Source organism: Falco rusticolus, chromosome 9, assembly GCF_015220075.1.
Source record: "Falco rusticolus isolate bFalRus1 chromosome 9, bFalRus1.pri, whole genome shotgun sequence".
Lineage (NCBI taxonomy): Eukaryota > Metazoa > Chordata > Aves > Falconiformes > Falconidae > Falco > Falco rusticolus.
Window position 1 is genome coordinate 41,319,906 of NC_051195.1, and position 16,026 is coordinate 41,335,931.

At 47.0% G+C, this 16,026-nt stretch overlaps 1 protein-coding gene across 2 annotated transcripts in view; it reads right to left on the bottom strand.

Moving 5' to 3' along the window:
• The window catches only part of COL27A1 (collagen type XXVII alpha 1 chain), a 159,511-nt gene that overhangs the window by 113,637 nt on the left and 29,848 nt on the right, over positions 1-16,026 (bottom strand). For both annotated transcript variants that reach the window (XM_037400496.1, XM_037400497.1), the window contains 3 exons: positions 11,506-11,559; positions 6,346-6,399; positions 4,220-4,273 (listed from right to left, as the gene is read on the bottom strand). In XM_037400496.1, the coding sequence (XP_037256393.1) occupies positions 4,220-4,273; positions 6,346-6,399; positions 11,506-11,559 (162 nt within the window). The remainder of the gene's footprint in view (positions 1-4,219; positions 4,274-6,345; positions 6,400-11,505; positions 11,560-16,026) is intronic.

Here is a 16,026-nt window from a genome sequence, read left to right on the forward strand (position 1 = left end):
TTTTCAGGGTTTTTTTGAGAAGCAGGACAAAGGTAGCCTGTTCCACTGCAGACTGATCAGTATGTATTTTAAGAGTTTGCTTTCTCCAGGATTTACCTAGATCTCTCTTCAAACACCGAGTCAATTCTGCAAGTGACAGGCACTTCAGATTCCTCCGCCCCCCCCCCCCCCCCCCCCTTATTATCTTGCTTCACTTATTTGAAACAAACTTATTTCCATCAAGTGCAGTCAGAGCAGATCAGAAGATTGAGTTCAGTTACAGAGGTGACTGTTTGGCTGGGCTACTAGCAAGATTTTTAAAAAAAGGCAGAAAATTTAACTTGAAACAAATGGGAGAGAGAAAATAAACAAGAAACAATCCTTGCAAAGATACTACAGAAATAACAAAATGCTTTAAGGGTGGGTTACAACCGTGAATTGTAACTCAGCCTCCGCTACTCACCCTGTCCCCAGCCAGGGCTCCTGGCGTGCGTTGCCTGCGAAGCCCACAGGGAGCATCCCCTGCTCTGGCAGCCGTAACCGAACCCAGGCTTGGCCGAAGGCTCGGCCTTTTGCTTCACTCACCAGATGAACCCAGGCCTGTTTCTGCTCCCAGGTCCACACCTCTGCTTAACAGCTTTTTTATTCTTCCCATGGGCTATTCTAGACCCGCAGCCTAAGCCTTCGCTGGCGGAGGTATGCAATGCGCTCAGCCATCCTGGCTACTACCCTCTCCCCTTTGCATTCCTCCTCGCTCGTTATTTCAGACATTTTGGCCTGGAAAAACATTGATTCCCTTTTTCTCAATTCTCTCCTGCTTGACCTGGCTGAGGTAGCATGCCCCACTCTTGACTGAGTTGCACCTCCAGAGAAGGCAGCGGCTGACCCGAAAGACCATTTGGCTACTGGCTGGCCCTTACTTGAACCACCCCGAAGGTCCTTTCTCCGAACGCTGCTAGTGCCTTTTGGCCAGGGGCTCCTAACTGGAAGTGCCTCAGCAGCTCCTGGAGCAGGGCTGGATGACAGGACTCCCTGCTCCTCTCCAGGAACCTGCCCCGTGATATCTTCCTCTTGCCTATCCTCTCCCTGGCTCCTCGGCAGAGGCTCAGCATCAGCAGAAAGAAGGGAGGATGATCCACCTGGCCAGGTGTCTGGCCCGAAGGTGAAGGCACGCTGTGAAGGTCCAGACCCACCTGGCTGTGGGAGGCCCAGCACTTGGACCACCCGTGCCTGGAGCACGGACCAGCGGGGCACTTGTGCAAGCAGGGGGCGCCTGTTCTGGCCCTCGCCCCACCAGAGTGCTGCCAACGGGAGCAGCCCTGGGTTCAGCATCTCCAGACATGCCCTGGGATTCAGCTCAGAGCCCATGGGCTTTCCTCCTGGAGCTGCTGCCCAGCTTGTCCAGCCACAGCCTACAGCAGAACTACCTTTGTCTCCAGAGAGCTGGAGCACCTACTTCCATGGCTACAAACACTGGGCTGTCTCACTCCAGCACCGATAAGGAAGAGGTGCCTAGCTTGGCTGCTCCAAACATTCTGCTCCGACTGGGCTCCCACAGGACAGGTGTTTCAGGTGTTTCAAGCCTGCCAAGTCCACCCAGAGCAGGTGGGTAATGACAGCCCTTTGAGATGCTCAAAGCATGGCCTGAGCTAAAACATGCCCCAGACACTGCATTAGTAGCTCTGTAATGGTAAGTGAATGGCACTTAAGTTAAATAGGTAGACTACTACTCTTACATCCTATTAAACATCCTCCTCACTACAAATAATGAGCTCTGGGAAGCTTCAAATTTGCGTTTCTTCATAGTGTGCTGCAGTTATTTCTGCCTCAGGTTAATTATAGCAAGGAGAGAGCAGAAAAGGTTGTCTATGCTGAAGCTGGCTGCAACGTGGAAATATTTACCTGCTAAAATCCTCTTCAAATAGCACTAAAATGACAGGGCAGAGGCTATGAAAACAACTGCATTTGCTCTTTTATCCAAACACTCCCTGATGATTACAGGGTGCTCAAGAAAAAAGGGCTGTGATTTAGAAAGGAAATTGCACTCCAGTGAAGGATTTACTCATCTGTGATGATATTTATAATCCACTCTCTCCTAGCTAAAAAGGATCATCCTGCACTTTGAGAGGAAATGTGAAGAGCAGAGAGGCCAGCGACCGAGATCTGCAGGACAGCACGTATATTGAAGCACCGACCAGTTCCCAGCTCTGTCTTTACTCTCTGAGTGACCTCAACAAAGCTTCTTCTCTCTCACTGCTGCCGTCTTCTACAACCTTGTACTTTGCTACAACCACTTTCTCCTGCCCAGCGTTTGAGGCTGGGAGCCGCGCCGCAATGCCCTGCTGAGGGGGGTCTGCACAGCCCCCAGCCAAAGTCCCCCTCGTAGGCGGGGGGGCAGCCATGTCCTGCCACTGGTCCCAAACTGCTGGGCAACACCAGCCACATTCGCTCTGGGTGGAGAGGGTGGGAATTACATCTAGGGGCTGAAAGGCAGTTTCATTACTTGTGGACAGGTGCAGGCAAAATGACTTTGGGGTGCGCTGAGATCAGACTCTCCAATCCTACGAAGAGCAAAGCTCTGCATTCTAAGGCAGCCACGCTATTCAAAACCATGTGCTACGTGGTTGTGCCTCCAGCTCACGCTGCCGAAGCAGTTTCATGGAGTGGGAAAAGTATTTTGTTTCCTCTGGTGAAATGTTTTGCCTATTTGAAAGTTTCTACATGGCGTTCTGAGATCAAAGCCCTTGGAGCTCTTTTCACAGTCCCTCCATGGTGTGAGCAGGAGGGATGCCCATTTCCAAGGTGTTGCTGTTTTCTGGTAGCCAAGATGTGCTGCCCACCTTCAGCCAGACACCAGCATGTTTTCACTGGGAAAACGCCAGCAGGAAATCCAGATAAAAAAAGATTTTCTTCCAAACGTTTCTCCAACAACTGTAAATTCTTAATGCAGGATGCTAATAAAAGCCAGGTTACACCAAAACTACTGCCAGACTAGTGCTACTGGGAGGTGGTTTTTTCTAAGCTCCACCAAAGGAAAAATTTCAGCATCCAACCTGCTCATTACTTGAAGAAACAGAAGCATACTCCTGCCTTTGCCCTGTCCGGGGAGAGCCGAGATCAGATGCGAAGGCCATATGCTGGGCTCAGGATTGTTTGTTCAATCTCCTATTCCTTCTTGACTTTTTCCACTATAAGTCCTTGTACTCCTGACACTGCATTTTGCTGATCATAACCACAAGGTTTTGTTTTATGAGCTGTTATACCAGGAGAATGGTATCCTTTGCACCCTATTTGTTAGAACTTGTTTGTGACAGCAAAAGACCGGTAATTAATCACGCTGTAGCTCCTAGCCTGCACAGCACCCCAAGCGTGATCAGCCTTGGGAGTAGAAAACGGAACCCAGCCCTTACTCTTGGCAATTTATTCCAATATAAAGCAGACAACAAACAATCATGGAGAGGGAGGGCTCCTTTCAGACTCCTCCACACCTCCTTTCTCTCCCCAGAGTCTTAAAGCATACCTGAGTGTGTGTTTGTGTGCAGCTAATTGGCCTGAGGAACAGTATATCTTCGACCGCCCATTGACTGATGAAGTGATTGAAACAAGACGCTAATTTTAACTGTTCAGCTTAGCTATGTCAATATTGGCTTGCTGGGAAGGGGAGTCATGCTCACTGAGCCCAACCATCAAACAGGTCCCTGCAACAGGTCCAGCTTCCAAGAAGCCAAACCAACCTACCAACATAGCCTGGATCTGGAAGGTCTGAAATGTCCTCGATATGTAAAAGACGTGAGTTCAAGGAATGGATTGCTGAGGTATTGCTGTGCAAACGTCAAGGTTTCCTTGGAATGTCTAAACCTGTTCTGAATCCAGCCTTTGAGTATTGATGCTGGTTGTAGACCCCTTTCGTTACCATATTGGCTGAACCAGACCTAACTTCAGCTTGCTGATGGAAAGCCAGTGCCAGGGGGCAGACGGATGACGCAGTGCAGTGGGACATGGAATACAAAGAAGCAACAGAAATCTGGATCCAGAATTTCATTTCACACTCTTACATAATCTTGCTGGTACAATCTTTAGGCAGTTGCTTCAGCCTACATCCCAGTTTATACATCTGCGAAACAGGCATAAGACTTTTTTTGCTTGGTACTATGACTTAATTAAATCTTTAGGTAGAGTCAGAGGAGAAAATTTTAAAATAAAAGTACTGATCTAATTCACTAGAAAAGAATACTCTTACCTTTCTACCAGGTGGTCCAGGGAACCCAGTCAAACCAGGTAAGCCCACATCTCCCTGTAGGAAGCAAGCAAGTTTAATTAGTTTTCAGCAACATTTTCTCTATGACTAGCATACTGTTACTGAAATCATTTTGCTGCCGGTAGCACCCAAGTATTGATATTTCTAATTTCAGTAACAACTCTTCAAAAACTGACTGGATAAGAAGTGTAGATTTAAACAACATCTCTATTAACAGGCTCATATAAAATAATAAACCCAACTAATTAATGGCAGCTGCTGCTAGAGTCCAGCTTTTTGCCAGCAGAATGAATGCTTTTTTTTTGGTCTTTTTTCTTTTTTTTTCTCAATGATCTCATTCAGTCACATGCTTCATTTGCCTTTTGATAGGCATTTAAATTACCAAGGCAGGAAAATTTTAGTTTCTAAATGCAATAAAAACAACAGGTACCTCCTGCCAAGTCCTGTGATTGTGCTCACACCACACTACTGCAACAGCCCAGCCCACAGCTCAGCTCAGATGGTGCTGAGGGTATCAGTGTTTAACCCGCCTGTGCGACGGGGACTGAACCTTTGCAGGCTGTGGGTGGGAGGGTTTTTCAGTGGCCTGTACTTTTGAACAGGGATTGATTGCATTGCATCCCAGCTGGCATACCCAGATCATCACAGGAACGGGTAAGTGTGTTGCTGTGAGACCTCTCTAGCATCCAATCTGTTTGTACAAGCCCATTTTGGCCCCCTCTGATTAGGATCAAAAAACCCTTTGGAGTCTCTTAACACTGTGCTGTGCCTGCTTACTGAAAATGCGTTTGGAGTATCTGGCTTGAAAATTAGGCATCACTCCAAACTCCCGCTGGAAACTCCTTGTTTCTATTACTGCTAACAGGAATAAAGCCTTGTTAACATGAGCTAAAAGGGATGTGGATCTCTCCCTTGCTTACACTGAGCATGCTTGCAAGAAAACAGTTCCAGACTCTGCGGGTGGATGATTTCCGTGTGATGCCATGCCGATGTAGTGTACCAGACATTTCAAAAGGCATCTCGTGCTGTTAGGTTAAAAGCATCATTTCAGACTTAGCCTTCTCAATGTTTTCTAGCATCACCCTCCATCTTGCATTCATGTGGCTTGCTGTGTGTGCTTTGTGGAGGCATCTGATTTCAAATAAAGGGCCCAAGTTCTTCATGGCTGACACTTTCTATTAGCTGTGCATTTAGAGCAAGGCTTATGATGAAAGGAAGAGAACCAGGCTTCTTGCCCTGGACATGAGTTATGAAGTATTGTGCAAACACCACTGAAAGAACTAATTGAGGTAGATGTTGTGGAGTCCTGATTGCTCTGCTATTCATTTCTACACTTCTGTGAGGCCTTGTTGCTCCAGTAAAAATCACTCAGCTGTGGAACAGCGAAAACAGGAGTCGTAACTTGTTGAAAAGAATTAGCAGAACTCTGATCCTTAACAAGTGCTGAATCCAGAAACAAGATACACTTCCCAGTTGTGCGCTCTGTGTGGGTTTGAGTAGAGCTTGGGGGAGAGGTCTCTGGTTATCACCCAGCAGGGTCCATGCGCTGGCAGTGCCATGGCCCCAGCAGCCTCCCTTTCCCTCCCTTTCCCCACCGGCGGCACAGCGAGGCTGCTCGTCAGCAGCCATCTGCTGAGGGCTGCACATGCGATGCGAGGCAAACCACTGCTTCTCAGCTCCTTGGCAAGAACATCCTTCCCTTTGCCTTCAAGGGGTTTATTACTTACACTGGGATTGCCTCTTTCTACAGATGCATGCCCAGAGCTGGCAACATGTGGCTGGATCTCATATGTGCTTGTTTAAATACTCAGCTTAAGCAGCCACGTGCAAGCAGTAGCAGGGACTTAAGTTTGGGCTGCAGGTTGTGCGTAAAATGGATAAACACTTGGACAACAATAAGCTGTGGCGGCAGGCACGTCTGTGCACTGTGGTCAATACCTTAGTTAACTATTTAGCCCTGAATCTGGGGTCTACAGCTTTATTTTCAGTCCTAGGTCCACTTGAGTAGCTGTGATGCTTGTGGCTGCAGCATGGATCCCTCCATGTGTTTGCACAGAGCTCAGAGCGCATGGGGGTCTTGATGCCTCTGCACTCTGGGCCAGTCTTACCTTCTGTCCATTGCGAGCTTTTCCGGGTGACAGCCCAGGATCACCTTTCTGGCCCTGAAATGGAAAACTTAAATTAATGACATAATCCAAGGACCCAGACCATAGGTGTTGTTCTGCTTCCACCAAGCCCCCAAATCAGGAAAACATTTTGCTTATCTCCACCTCGCCCCAACATCCCAAATGTATTGAAGTCCCCAGGTATAGCTGTTTTGCTGGGGGTGATTTCAGTGAGTGATTGCGGCTGCTGAAGTGTTGAGTTTTAAATACCATTTGACAGTATTAAATTGACTAAAGAAAGGATAACTGGAAGAAGGCAATGTCAGGACTTTTGATGCTTATTAGACAGGACAGCTGCGATTTCTTCCTTGTCTGCAACTACCATCGCAAAAATAATTACCAAGCCTATTACTGTGGCTAAACCATCCTTCTTAACAACTTGCTAGATGCTGTTGCTTTTTAAACTGTGGGGAACGGATGAAACTGCAGAGAAAGTTACACTAATTAGGCACTACCAACAGCCAGGAGCAATTGTGAGGCTTTCAGGCTGGCAGAAAGAGAGAGGCACACTTTATCTTAAGTGGCTGTATTCTTGGCTGTATTCTTTATTTTTCTTTTTAAGAACTGTGATGACAGAAATTACAACTTAAGACTGTGATCTTCTGACAAACACAGGCTGGAATTTCAGCAGTGTTTGAACACCTAATTCAGGCAAAATCCTTTGAAAATACCAGTCCAAATTCTTAAAAGGTGGAAAGGTAATGTGTGCACCTAACAGGGTGAGAGATAGAAGAAGGAAAAATTAGAAGAGGTTTGAAGCATGCCAGATTCTTTTGGCAGGGGAGAGGTAAGCTTAGCACACAAAGAAGCTTAGGTCTTCTGGCACAGCTAGGGCACAGGTATCCCAGTATCAGCCACTGGCTATTTAACACCCCTGGGATCATAAATAAGTCACAACATCTGTGTGCCACATCAGCAGCACGGGATTCAAGTCCAACCGCCTAGCACAGGCCAGGTATGAGGGCTAATTACTGGCTGTCAAGTGAAGTGCTTGGAGGGAAGGTGAGGCCCTACAAAGGAGTAATAGTATTTATTAACTGGCATTTCTCATTAGCAGCACAAAGGTCTAGTTATAGCTAGCTGAACAGCTTTTCCGTGTAGCCTCACTGCGACTACATTCAACACGTACTTCCCACCTTGCACAGAGCGTAAATCTCCCCTTCTCCTCCTCCTCCACCAGCCACCACAAGCTGCAAGGTTCAGGGAGTGAGACTACTTGGCTATGGACTGTAGGGAGCACTGCTGATTCAAGGCAGATGTATCTGCACAAGTTCTGAATGAAGGCAGCCTGGTTTCCAAACAGTAAATGAAGTCATGCAGATAATCTTGCTTTGCATGCAGCTGTTATCAGGGCAATTCTCCCACTCTCTGAACTTCAGAGCAGTCAGTGGGTACTACGACTGCTTGGAACAGATCAGTGCAGTCCTCAGGATACAGGGTGTTAATTTCTACTCCACAAAATTAATTTTTCTACTCTGCAGCAGGTAGACACCCACCACTCTCCCTAAATCCCGCCATGTGCTCAACACAATGACTTTGAGCCACATGAAGGAATACAAGCCTCTTGCGTTTTTCCCTGGGAAGCTCCAGAACACATTAGCAAAAGCTGTGCTTTGCATCACGGTTCTGTGTTCAACGCTGCCGAGACCATCACACAGGTGGAGAAGTCAGCCACAAGCAGAATCACATGTCCCTAAGATTAATCAGCAAGACAACATCAGGGCTAGAGAGAAGGGATGCCTGGATGTGAGGGCTGGAATTGTGGATTAATTGCCCAACTCTTCTCACACAGCAACCACAACACGGGAATTAGTCTAAGCCGTGCTCATCACTAAGCCACAGCACCTCGCCCGCAAGCTTATCTCTCATCCCAACTGACTGAGCACACTGCTTCCTTTTTGTAAAGGAAAAAACTGTTTTCTCTTTTTTCCCTACCTGAGAGAAGTCTAGAACTGTGCAATTTAAACACCTCAGCTTTAGAATCCCAGTAATAGTATTTTAAACATTGGTGAGCCAAACTGATGAGCTATCTTGGAACCAAACCACTCACTAAAAAGAAAATTCAGTTTTTCCTAGTGCTATAACAAGAGAGATTTATCCAGAGCAGCTAACCACGCAAACCATACTGACGCCTGACGCCAAAAGCCTCCAGATGAGAGATGCAAACCCAACTCTTGTAATGGCTTTCGAAAACACACCCTGACAGCTAACCCTCCTCCCAAGCCCGAAGTCTATTAGGCCATTCTCAGAGCTATGTCTACTTGTTAACAAAACCGCCCCTCCTGCCCGCTGCAGCAGCTTCAGGTCGCACAGCCAACCACAAATCTAGCCCAGCATATGTCTACAGCCATTTGAGAGGTTATCTGCTATAATCAATCTCTGCTAACTAGACATAAGAGCAATTTTGGAACTGCCAAGGACAACAAACAGAATGCAAAAAGCGGGAAAGAGCCCCCTTTAAGCAGTTGCACATAAATTGCTGAGAAAAGCACCATGGGCTGAATTCTCAGGTGGCACGAGTGGGTGTAACACGCCGCTGAAGTCAGCAGAACCATGCCCAAGCAGATCAGCGGGGTTTGGCTCAACAGCTACATGCAACTCTGTGCAGAAGATCAGCTTCCCAAGTACAAGCAAGTACCAGTGCTCAGCTCCAGCCATGAGAATAAGGTGGACTCTGCACGGGATAGATTCAGAAAAGCAGCAGCCCGACAGCCCGACACTGGTGCTCCCCAGCGCGGTGCAAGCAGACAAGGGATGTGCACAAACACGCACGGCTGCAGTGCCACATCACGTACAGCCCCGTACACAGCTGATCGCCTGATCTCATGAGTGCTCTGTTAATTCAGCTGATAAAAATTATGCTCCTGGGTTACTTCCTAAGTGACAATGACTTGGCATTAGTCATTGTTTCCAGGCTGTATCTATCTGGGAAACTTCAGTTCCTTTGCTTGGATTGCTTGTTTTTTCCATGGCATTAACTGCTATCTAGGGAAGACGTAGCCCAGCAGCCACCCGAAGGCTCTCAGCAAGAGAAGTTCTATCTGGGGCTGCTCTGCCCTGTCACCCAGGCTGAGCTTTCACAAGTCCATGATTTCAGCAGTGGGCTGGGTCTACGAAGAAGCTATCAGGTCCCAGACACAGGCTCGTCAAGCCTGGTGAAGGGTAGAGGCATTTAAAATGTAAGGGGGTGAAACATCACCTTTTTTCGTGTGCAAAGTCCATCGTCTGGAACTGGTGTAACACCAGAGAAATGAAGGCAAGGAGGGAAGTCAAAACTCTGGGATCTGATACACACCTTCAAAAAAAAAAGTGCTTCTTATGCAAAGATCCTGCAGTCATGGCTTACCAGACTCCCTGCTCGAGATGAAGTTATGTTGAGGCCTGGGCCGAGCTACAGATCTCACATCTCATTGCAGACTTAATACTTCTTTTGATGAAGCATCATGTAGAACAACCTAATGCTGCAAATGGTGGCTGGACAAAATTAAAATATATTGCACGGACTGATGACATCAGATCTCTGCTGCAACCTATTACAGCTATCCATCCACTGAGGGCTTCCTGCTGCCAGACTGTGTATCAGGATGGAGGAAAAATGCTTACAGGAAGTTTTTATTTCTAGTAGGAGACCAACTGAATACAACTTTATAGCCAAATGATTAATTCATGACAAGACATTAGGCTAAAAGTGTTTTTTTTTAAAAAAAATATGTTATAGCATAGAACATAGTTTGACTCTACGGATTGGACCAGGCTGAATTTGCAGGACTGGAAGTTAGATAAAAGAACTTTGATTTGACTTATAAAACTCAACAAGTGTGATCTGGAAGTCATTGATGGAGAATAAATGCAGAACACTAAGATGTAGAACTTTTACAGCCTCACTTTTCAGGCCATATAACTGCACTTCAGAATTTAAAACAGCTGCTGTTCACCAGCATGTCTCCAGTGCCTAATTTTTAATCACGTAGAGGCAGCATGCCAAGTTTCCAGAATCTTTTTCCCAGAGCATCAATAGTGTTCATAACATCTCTGCCTACTCATGAGATCATGAAAAGAAAGGCTCTTGCTTGTACCTTTCTCTACATTTGGCTGAGACATCCCACAGCTTCCTTGGTAGCAAAAACCTCTATGAAGCATCACAAGCATTGCCTTTCAAAACAACTGTTCTTCAGCCCCTGGTAGGTGTTATAAAATAGAAATCTATGTCTGTGTAAACAATGACACCAAAACAATCCAAACCAGTTTCCCAGGAACTTCACAGTCTATAGGTAACACAATGCCTTACACACAGGAATGAGCTGGGAATTAAAACGTCTTTCTGAAGGGTTTTGCAGCACGCTGGATTAGCTCCCCTCTGGAGCCACGTCTGTGCCGAGGGCTCAGGCGGAGGGAGGAGGTCTGGCTGCGGGGGGTGACTCCCCCCTTGCACGGCCCCAGCTGCTGCTGGCTGCAGCACCCCTGGGAAGCAGGCGTAAGGAGAAAGGACAGACCACACGGCCCTGGCACTGCGCGGGGAGGTGCGAGAGACCTATCGGAGAGATGAGGACTTCTAGAAGGAAGCAACGGGAACAGTTTGGGAGGGCTGATGGAGGTCAGGGTTCCCAGAAATGCTGCAGAGGGAAGGAAAGGCGAGTGAGTCGCAGGAGGAGGAGGAAGGCAGGGGAAGCCGCCGGGTGCTGCCAGCTCCCCCAGTGCTATCGGGACCCAACGGTGGAGAAGCAGGCTGCCAAACCCAGAGAAGAGAAATGAGAAAGCCAAGAAATCCAGATCTGGTGAGGCTCTGGAGTAGGAGGATTCCACTGCCCTCATCTCAACATACTTTTCTCCCTAGCACAGGCATAGCTGAAGCAGGATCTTAATTAGGCAGTCTTTGAAATTAGGGAGACCCGAGAACCGAGGCGCACGGCAGGGTCTCACACAAGCACAAGAAAAGTCTTTGGCTGTGCCGCTGCAGCGCCCGCATGCGAGTGGAGGGGAGGGGAGAAATGGCTTCAGCTACTCAACATTTCGTATGGAGCAGGATAAAAGCCAAGGTGGACGCCACCCAGAACGCCCTCTGAGATGGGAAGGCAAAACCCCCTTGTGCCGATTCATACTTACTTTCAGGCCTGGGGGGCCAGGTGAGCCAGGGTTTCCGTGGGGACCTGGGGGACCCTAAAAAACACAACAAACACAAAACAGAGTCAAAAGGAGTCGGTAGCATCTGCGTTAGCCCTGGGAGTGGTAGAGCCTCTGGTGGCGCCGTGGCCAGCGCCAGCAGCCTGTGCCTTGGCAGGGACGCAGCTCCAGCGGGGCCTCCTTCGCGCCTTTGGAGTGGTGAGACTCGGCTGCCAGCGCCCACCTGCCGTAATGGAGGGGGATGTGTGTCTGTCACCGTGAGACTGTCAGGACAACGAGAGAATTTGGGTACACCAAATACTGCAAAACCAGAACAGAAACTGCCTGGGGGTGCGGGGAGTCACAGCCCTGCACAGAGCCCCAGCAGAAAGAGGTGGAGGCGGGCAGAGGGGAGCAGAAGCACGTGGGGGTGCTAACAATTTTTCTGGCCAAAACAGAAGAGAACAGAAGTAATTACTAATGGGAAATTCTTCAGCTATTTGGAATGAACTCATTTCCCCCACAAGGCAACCAGATTTTTGCCTTTAGAGGTTAGGAGAATGGATGGCCAGACAGTAAAGCAGGGGGAGCAGAAGTCAGTCCCTGTTTAAACCATTTAAATCTGTATTTTGCATAGGTCTCACAAGCCAATGGCACTGTCAGAGTACCTACCTCACATCACACAGAGCAGTATCTCCTTTTACATCGTATTTTGAAAGCACCCTGCATATTTTCCGAAGACTATTTAAGGAGTTATCTGGAATAAGCAGCTACGAATAGTTTATCCTAGGATTGTACACAGCACAGAAGATCCGTTAACCTTTCAGGCAGAAGTAATAACAATTCTAAGTCCTCTTGAACATGTTCCTGGGAGATGAAACAACCTGGAGATCCAATTCCAAGGGCTCCTGTTCTGCCAAGGCTCTATGTGAGCTTTACACCACCACGAGGAGCACTTCAACGTACCCTCTAGTGAGGAGGAGTACAGGTTAGGGGATAAAAAGCTACTCACACACTTTCTCGGTAAGCTGTAGTATTTCTGATGAGCATTTCAGCACACGTGGGGCCAAAATCTTCAGGGTTTGATTCCCAAGGAAAATCACTGCAGTTAAAGACATGACTGCCATCCAAGTTCAGTGCCCTTGCTCTCTTTTGAGAGAACATCAGTGCACTGATGTCTAGTCAGTTTAGTTTTACTGCACTGTATTATAAAATGATGGCTTTTTTTATTTAGCTATTGTATCTTGTGGCATAGACAGCTGTCGAGTGCTCAGTGCTATTTTACAACACACGCTGCTCTGCTGTAAGAGGCTGTTCAATTAAAAGGCCGAGGATGAACTTTTCAAATGGCATCTTTTACCCAAATAAATCTTGTGTCCCATTCTTAAATTCCTTCAAAAATTTCATCCTGAACCCAAATATATTTATTGCCCCATTCTTAATTTCCTTCCAAATTTTCAGCCAGAAATTCTCCAATAGTTTAGCCTGTCTGTGAATTTCCAATGAAACTGAAACAATTTTAATTAAAATTAAGGCATTTGAGTATCAGCTTGCCATTAAACAAAAATACAGCTGCTGTAACCAGAGTAACTGAGCGCTGAGCAGTCTTAAATAAATCCATCTTCCCAGCGAACTACGGCATCATCCGTTCAGCTCATCGGGTGGGTCACTGAAACAGGGACTTAATGTGCTGCTTAAGGTAATTCAACAAATCTGTGGTAGCAAAAGCGCTTCGACCCAAGTCTTCCAAGTCTCAGATACATACGAAACTTAATATTAAGTGACAGAAATCAGAACAGTAACGTCTCTATAAAAGATGAGTTCCTAAAAAGCTCTTACACGTAAGCAATAATCTAGGTAGCTCTGAACAGGGTTCATAAATTCAGACTGCTGCTAGATATGAAGAGGGAATTCAGCTGCTATTCAGCTTTGGAGTCGGGCAGCTTGGCTCAAAGCCCATTTCAGCGCAGTTAGTTGAAATCCATGCTCCACCATAGCCTGGGGCAGGCTTAAAACAGTGTCAGACGGGGGGAGCAGCACAGTTTAGTGTGACTCCTAGCTGAAAATGAGTTTCTAGGAGGAAACCTGGAGCGTAGGAAGCTCAGCTCCCGATCAAGAGCTCCTGGATAAGCAACTAATCACACCTCCAGCAAAATTTAATGCAGTCTCTTCCAGAGCTAAACCAAAGCACAGCATCAAAATTATAAAATGCCTTAAGCAAAAGGATGGAAGAAGGGAGGAAGAATCTAGTCCCTGTATCCAGTGATAAAACACGTGACTATGAAAAACACAGGCTCTTGACATAAGATGGGGGGGGCCCTACCACTGAACTCGATGGGACTTACAGCCTGTAACTCAGGCAAAGGCAGGTCAGAGAGCCATCCTGTTCCAGACCAGCGTGGTCTTATCCTAGTGAGAAGTGGCCACATCCTGCTGATGAAGTGACAGCGGGAAGTCCAGTCTGGCGCACAAGAAACTGCTGTAACCCAGTCTGGGGCTTGTGCTAGACGTTTTAAACTGCTCTCCTAACTGTAGGGAGAAAAGGGCGTAGTCTGGCAGTAGACCTAAAAATGGTAAAAAAACCCCAACCTGATCTTGATGTGTTCCAACATGGTTAGTCCTGAATCTGTGATTACACCCACATTCTTGGCAGAGTAGAAAGATGCGGTGTGGTACAGTTAGATGGGCTGAGTAACAAAAGGTACAGGACAGCATCCGCCTCAGGAGCTGTTAGCAATAGAAAATCTGAACAGGCAGGCCTTACAAATTAATGCACACACCAATCTGCAAGCCCCAAAAACAGTCATCATGCCCCTAGGCTACCCACCCCTGTTTTATTAACCCAAGCCAATGTTCATTCCTCTTCTGCTACTGCACCCAGCAGAATCACCCATCTCCAAACAGTGCTCCCAGAAACAGCTCTCTCTTTGTGGAGAAGCGATTCAAGAGTTAATTGCTTTGTAGTTCTATAGGTAATCGCTATATTTTACCCATGCTATCCTGATCTAATTCAGTTTCCCACTCGTATCTAGAAATTAGAATTCTCCTGAACATATTTATCACCAATACCTTAGTATTGCTCATCTTTTCTATGCAGAGGATGGGACAATGCTGAGGCCACTAACTAAAACCATCCCACAGCATGTATTACTCTTTGCACGTGAGCCTGCTTTCCCACTCGCTTTGGCTCCCTCACAATTGCTGAAACAATCCGATCTAGCGGCAAGCAGACTTGCATCTGAAATCTTCCAAGCCTTGCACCAGAAATTCATGGAAAATTCTACCATGGGACAGCAGTAGCCCGAGGCTCTGTGGCACAGAGACCAGAACAATCCGAGTGTGTTCTCCAAGTGGGGGGAGGGGGGGGGGCTTCCCAAAGGTGAGGGGTTCATAATCTCCCTGGAATGTCTTTTACGTGAGCGATGCTACTCCAGAACTACACTATGCCATCCAGTTCATCTCAGTGACGTGCCTGGAGATGGGACCCTGCTCACAGAAGCGCTTTTATGAGTAATGGTCACAGCTCTCAAAAATTAACAAAAGTGTAACTGTGCAGAGCTCCCCCCATCCCTCCAGCATTCACAGGGAGGGGGAAAAAAAAATCCTCCAAACTCCTGCTAAATGTTAGAAAGCTTCAGTCAGAGTAATGACCACTCATTCAAAACTCATTATGTCTTGGGGTTTCACTGTGTAAAGCAACTTTTTCTGCTTCTGACCTAGAGAACCCACTCTGACCTCTAGCTTGCTGAGAAATGAGCTAAATATGTGAAGTGAAGCCAAACAAACTGTTTCTTTAAACACTTCTTTTCAGAAATTGGAAAATCTTCCTAATGGAATGAGGATACCGGGGAACCTCTACAGCTGACTAAGTTCTTGCTTGTTTTAGGAGGGAAGCCCTGCATTTTGAAGGAAAGGGAGATTTTATGCAGCCACAGACCAAATGTAACAGGGACATGTTACACCAGGACCCTGCAATCTTTCAAGCTGCTAAGGTTCACAGGAGGATGGGAAGAGCATCCCAAAGCATCAGGGAGCGCATACACATTCTCTTTACCCATCCATGTGGATCCCTCCTGTATTGTAGCAGAGGGGTTAAATAAAACAAGAGCGATTGCAGCATGCCAGGCTCTTTACTCCCAGTTCTGCCGCTGACCTGTTTTGCACGGACATGGGTAAAACACAGCCCTTGTACCTGAGTTTGCTTACCTGTTCAGAGAGGGAGATCGATTTCCAGTGGGACCTGGCTTCCTAAATTATTTAAGTGTTTTGGAAAGTTCGACCATAACTCTTTTCTTGCTGTCCTGGGAGCAAAGCCAACAACCAGACTGTCACGAATAAGCTTGCTGTCTCCTTCACGTAGGAGGGGAGCAGATAACCAGGATTTATCCAGCACTTGTCTGGAAGGCAGCACATAAGACCAAGTATCACGGTTCACGGTACTTTTCTGCAGCCCTGATTAAATCGTGAGGAGCCTGCTGCTCTAACCATACTGGTGAGGACTGGAATGAGTCACAACTTGCGATC